This window comes from Cervus elaphus, chromosome 22 (assembly GCF_910594005.1).
Source record: "Cervus elaphus chromosome 22, mCerEla1.1, whole genome shotgun sequence".
Taxonomy (NCBI): Eukaryota; Metazoa; Chordata; class Mammalia; order Artiodactyla; family Cervidae; genus Cervus; species Cervus elaphus.
This window is the reverse complement of record NC_057836.1, coordinates 21,275,926-21,282,474: the sequence shown is the minus strand read 5'-3', so window position 1 is coordinate 21,282,474 and position 6,549 is coordinate 21,275,926. Positions and strand designations below refer to the sequence as shown.

The window sequence follows — 6,549 nt, the reverse complement described above, 5'->3', positions numbered from 1 at the left end:
CATGAGGAGGAGTCAATATGAGCTGTTAGGTAATAGCAATTATTACATCAAGACAGCACTGAGCTCTTTCATTTACATATGCTGGTACTTTCCTGCTTGACATTGGTCAGAGAAGTTAAAAGAACCAAGAACTCCACTGCACATCCCAAAATCAGCTGCACAAAGAATTTAAGGTCAGAATATTGAAGGATTCAGTACAGTGATATTAGACTTGGCTTTTTTTTTTTTTTTCTTTCCAGACATGATAACTCTACTATCGACCATTTTTTCCATCTTAGGAATAATACAATTTGTTCTGGGAAATTTTGCCAATGGCTTCATAGCACTGGTGAACTGCATTGACTGGGTCAAAAGACAAAAGATCTCCTCAACTGATGGGATTGTCACTGCTGTGGCAGTATCTAGAATTGTTTTGCTCTATGTAATGGTAATACATTGGTATTTAATTTTGCTTAATCCAGCTTTATATAGTTTAAAAGTAAGAACTATTGTTCATGTTACCTGGACAATAACCAATCATTATAGCACCTGGCTTGCTACTAGCCTCAGTATATTTTATTTGTTGAAGATAGCTAATTTCTCTAGCCGAACTTTTCTTCACCTGAAGTTGAGAGTTAAAAGTGTAGTTCTCATGATGCTTCTGGGAGCTTCATTCATTTTGGTTTTACAAGTTGTAGTTATAAGCGTAAGTGGGACTATGCAGAGAAGTGAATATGAAGGAAACTTCACACAGAAGACCAAACTGAGGGATATTTTTTGACTTTCACATGTGACCCTGTTCATTCTAGGAAACCTCATACCCTTTACTATGTCCTTGACATCTTTTCTGCTACTAATCTTTTCCCTGTGGAAACATCTCAGGAAGATGCAGCTCAATGGCAAAGAATCCCAAGATCCCAGTACCAAGGTCCATATAAAAGCCATGCAAGCGGTCATCTCCTTTCTCTTGCTATTTGCATTTTACTTCCTGGTTCTAATTATATCAATCTGGAGTCCGAAAAAGTTGCATGAGGAACTGTTTCTCTTGCTTTTCCCAACAGTTGAAGTCTTCTATCCTTCAGTCCACTCATTTATCCTGATTTGGGGAAACAGAAAGTTAACACAGGCCTTTCTGTTGTTTCTGTGGCAACTGGGGTGCTGGCTGAAAGATGGGAGATAGGTGGGCATCATGTGTCTTCTAGAAAAAAATGAATGGATGGAATCTGTAACGTTTTATACTTTCTACTCCTTTCTTAATTCTTAATTCTTATGTCGTTGAGTAATGCCCACAGGTTTACCTAGAAAAGTTTTTCACCTAAGCTTGTCACAAAAAGTGTATATGTGTATGTGTTTAAGAAAATGGTGATTACTTTACCATTAACTAAGATTTTTCAGGTAAACAATATATTTTTACAAAATATTGTGCAATTTATCAGGATGATGAAGCATTGTGTTTTTCACATACATCCACTGTTTGTATGGTAATGACTCTGAATTTTAAACACACTGAGGATGTATGGATGTGAGATTTGGACTGTAAAGAAAGCTGAGCACTGAAGAATTAATGCTTTTAAACTGTGGTATTGGAGAAGACTCTTGAGATTCCCTTGGACTTCAAGGATATCCAACCAATCCATCCTGAAGAAAATCAGTCCTGAATATTCATTGGAAGGACTGATGCTGAAGCTGAAACTCTAATACTTTGGCCACCTGATGGGAAGAGCTGATTCATTTGAAAAGACCCTGATGCTGGGAAAAATTGAAGGCAGGAGGAGAAGGGGATAACAGAGGATAAGATGGTTGGATGGCATCACTGACTTGAAGGACATAAGTTTGAGTAAGCTCTGGGAGTTGGTGATGGACAGTGAAGCCTGGTGTGCTGCAGTCCTTGCGGTCGCAAAGAATCAGACACGACTGAGTGACTGAAGTGAATTGAACTGATGTATATTTGGGATAGATATTATTTCATCATGGATTTTTATTTCATAGTCAATAGAGAGTAATTAGAAATGTGGTTAAGAAAGAACCACCTTAAATTCAAATGTAATAAACGGATTTTGTGTATATTATATATGTGTGTAATAAATTTCACTGAAGAATATTAGATTTTTATAAGTAGGCTAAAACCTTAGAAAAAAATGAAGTCCTATGATAGGGGTGAGCTTCCCTGGTAGCTCAGATGGTAAAGAATCTGTCTGCAATGCAGAGAGACCCATGTTTGATTCCTGGGTCTGGAAAATCATCTGGAGGAGGAAATGGCAACCCACTCCAGTATTCTTGGCTGGAGAATTCCATGGACAGAGGAGCCTGGCGGGCCCCAGTCCATGGAGTCGCAAAGAGTCAAATATGACTGAGTGACTAACAGTTCCACGATAGGGGTGAAGCAGAAAAAATAATCATGACTTGTTTTTAATGCTGTAGCATTACCACACTCAGTTAAGAAAATCATTTCTTACAATTTTTGTATTATGATTAAAACTATGTAATGAAATATTAATACATGTAATATATAATAGAAATTTGGTACCTTAGAGAATTTTTGTATTGTGTATAGGGTTGCAAAGAGTTGGACATGACCGAAACAATTGAGCAAGTGAAGTATGCATATTGGATGGTGTCACTGTCATTGATGTACTATAGTTTGCTCATTTGAATGGTGTTTTGAGATCAAGTTTTGTTCCTTGACTTTCCCCATAATAACAGATAAGCTGTTATCCAAGAAAAGTTACTCATATTATCTCCAGTAAATGAGGTTTTTGAGAAGCAAATATGATGTCAAAGACAAGAATATCTTGTAATATATAGGGATATATCTAGCAAATACTGATTACTATTATTATAATCATCAAAATGAAGATTATTCTGGTAAAAATAGTATGTTTCCTTTAAACTTCAATTACTGCCATTCATTTGTACAAATTTATTTTTAATTTATGAATTATTTTCAGTTACCTACCTTCCTTCATCTAGACCAAGTTCAATTATTGTTACTCTTTATCTGTTTTCTTCTTTGGTTCTATAGTCAATTGAGGCTGCTGATTTTAAAGATGATGATAAAATTTCATTCTTAAAATCACAATTTTAATTCTGAAAAATGGCTCTTAGAGGTTTTCATGCTTCTTAAAATTATTTTAGGGAACTCAGAGGTGAAACTTTGGTAGAGAATCTTTCTTGATCACCATTTAAGCAAACTGAATTCTATTCTTTTATACATATTATAATAAAAGAGCATATCAGATATTACAATAAAAGAAGAAATAGTCACTCTTGTTGGCAGAAAAATCACATAGTAAGTCATTTTAAAGGAATTGAAATGTTTTTCACAATGTTAGGTAAGGACTAGTGTGATAATAGAAAATGGCATTTATTGAAATGGAAAGGAAACCACAATAAAAACAAAAAAGTACTTCGAAACGAATAGTTTTCAACCCATTAATCATCAATAGTGGTATTTGGGATGGGAGTTTTTTTTCACTCAGAAGAAATGTGAAGCACACAAGATAAGGACTCTATTTTTTTTAATCTATGAAATTCATAGTTGGCACTAGGGGAAATGCATTGACTGGAATAAAGAACTGAACCAACTGGGAAGACACTGGGAAATCAACTTCATTAATCTCATTCTCACCAGCTTACCCATAACTAGGATATATTTCCTAATCTTAGTACTGATTGATTAATATCTACTTTGATGCTTTATGCAGAGCTACATAACACTGGTCAAACTGGGAAAAATAATATTCAGTTTTGTGTAATGATCCTCCACTTGAGTGTCTTGTTTGACATATGTCTCAGCATCTTGTCTTTCCTGAAGATAGCTACTTTTCCCAACCTCTTATTCTGTGGTTAAAGTGGCAGCTTTTGTAATTTCAAGGCAGGCTCAGAAAGTATTTCAATTTAGTTTCTTAAAATGAGAGCTAGATCTCATAGTGCATGGTTTCAGGAATAGAACTCAGTTCCTGGATGACTAAAAATAGAAGCAATTGTCCAATATTGCCCACTTATTCAGCTCTCCAATGTCTATCCTTTATTCCACATGTAAAATTTACAAAAAGTCCTGATTCTGTCTAAAAAAAGAAAGTTTCCAACACTATGTTAGGTGTCTGTTTTGCATTACAAATCACCTCAAGATCCTAGTGATTATCCTAATAACATAGAGCATAGTTATGATCAAGCTTGATCAAATCATTTAAGCTTTCACTGTGCTTCCTCTGCATTGGGTTTCAAAGTTTTCCTCACTAACAACAAAAGTTGATGAACACAAATTATGAAGAGGTAGACGGGAAATTTTGTAAAACGATGAGTCCTTATTTGCATCTGGCAAATGATGAGAATTCGTATTTTACTTCAAAGTCACTTATGAAGTGATCCATCCCATGGGAGGGCACAAAGTATATGAAGAGAGCTAATTTGAGCTGCTAGGGAATAGCAGTGTTTTTCATCAAGATGTCATTGAACTCTTCCAATATTATTTCCTTGTGCTTTTCTGCTTGACATTCATCACAGAGTTTGAAAGAAATAAGAACTTCACTGCACATCCAGAAATCAACTTCATAAAGAATTTAAGGTCAGAATATTGAAGGAATCACAACAGTGACATTAGACTTGGATTTTTTTAGACATGATAACTTTAGTATTGAGCATTCTTTCCATTCTATCAGTGACAGAATTTGTTCTGGGAAATTTCGCGAATGGCGAATAGCACTGGTGAACTGCAATGACTGGGTCAGGAGACAAAAGATCTCCTCAGCTGATGGGCTTCTCACTGCTCTGGCAGTCTGCAGAATTTTTTTGCTCTGGAAAATATTAATAAATTGGTATGCAACTATGTATAATCCAGCTTTATATAGTTTAAGAATTATTATCCATGTTGCCTGGACAGTAAGCAACCATTTTAGTAACTGGCTTGCTACTAGCCTCAGTATATTTTATTTGCTCAAGATAGCTAATTTCTCCAGCCTAATTTTTTCTCACCTAAAGTGAAGAATTAAAAGTGTAGTTCTCATGATGATGTTGGGGGCTTCAGTGATTTTGCTTTTTGAAGTTGCAGTGTCAAGTATAGATGAGACTATTCAGACAAGTGAATATGAGAGAAACATCACTGAGAAGACCAAATTAAGGGACATTTTACACCTTTCAAATATGACCCTGCTCACACTAACAAACTTCCTACCCTTCACTGTGTCCCTGACATCTTTTCTGCTGCTAATCTTTTCCCTGTGGAAACATCTCAGGAAGATGAAGCTCAACCACAAAGGGTCCCAAGATCCCAGCACCAAGGTCCACATAAAAGCCATGCAAACTGTCATCTCCTTTCTTTTCCTGTTTGCCATTTACACTCTGACTGTAATTTTAACAATTTGGAATTCTAATGAGCTGCAGAAGGAACTGGTCCGAATGCTTTTCCAGGCTTTTGCAATCACCTATCCTTCAATGCACTCATTTTTCCTGATTTGGACAAACAGGAAATTAAAACAGACCTTTCTGTCATTTCTGTGGCAGCCAAGATGCTTGCTAAAAATAAAAGGAACTAGGTAGAGACATATGTCTTCTCACAGAAAATTAAAGGATGAAGTCTGTTACATTTTATACTTTCTTCTGCTTTTTGAAAAAATGTGTTATAATTTTGTAAATACCCAATGGTTTACCTAGAAAAGTCTTTTACCCAAGCTAATCACAAAAAGTGTCTTTGTGTGTGTTTATGAAAGATATAAGAAAGATGATAAAATTGCATTCATGCATTCTAAGTGATTTCGTTCATGTCTGACTCGTTGAGACCCTGTGGACTGTAGCCCGCCAGGCTCCTCTGTCTCTGGAATTTTCCAGGCAAGAATATTGGAATGGGTTGCCATTTCCTCCTCCAGGAGATCGTTCCGACCCAGAGATTGAATCCTAGTCTCCTGCGTCTCCTGAAATGGCAAGTGGGTTCTTTATCATTAGCACCATCTGGGAAGCCCTGATATTAAGATTCAGTTGAGTTCAGTTCAGTCGCTCAGCCGTGTCCGACTCTTTGCAACCCCATGAATCGCAGCACGCCAGGCCTACCTGTCCATCACAAACTCCCGGAGTTTACTCAAACTCATGCCTATCAAGTCGGTGATGCCATCCAGCCATCTCATCCTCTGTCGTCCCCTTCTCCTCCTGACCCCAATCCCTCCCAGCATCAGGGTCTTTTCCAATGAGTCAACTCTTCGCATGAGGTGGCCAAAGTATTGGAGTTCCAGCTTTAGCATCAGTCCTTCCAATGAACACCCAGGACTGATCTCCTTTAGGATGGACTGGTTGGATCTCCTTGCAGTCCAAGGGACTCTGAAGATATTAAGATTACCATACTATTAACCAATGTATTTCAGATAAATATTCTAACTGTATAAAATATTATGTGAAATTCCTCAGGATTATGAAGCAATGTGTGTTTCACCTACATATTCTATGTTATCGCCTTCCAATTGAAAAATTTATAATCTACAGTTATGAATTTTAAAGAACCGACAACTTAGGAATTCATCATTATTTTCCACTCTAAGTGGCACCACAGTGTGTTTAGATTTTATTGCTTGAGCCTCTAAT

General features: G+C 36.6%; 1 protein-coding gene and 1 pseudogene across 1 annotated transcript; both read left to right on the top strand.

Annotated features, from left to right (window-relative positions):
- Positions 1-241: 241 nt before the first annotated feature.
- LOC122679871 lies at positions 242-1,159 on the top strand (annotated as a pseudogene).
- Positions 1,160-4,600: 3,441 nt separating this feature from the next.
- On the top strand, positions 4,601-5,517 carry LOC122679849 (taste receptor type 2 member 19-like). Its single transcript, XM_043880633.1, is given in 2 exon segments — positions 4,601-4,673; positions 4,676-5,517. Coding segments are annotated over 2 exon segments (915 nt in total).
- Positions 5,518-6,549: the final 1,032 nt, after the last annotated feature.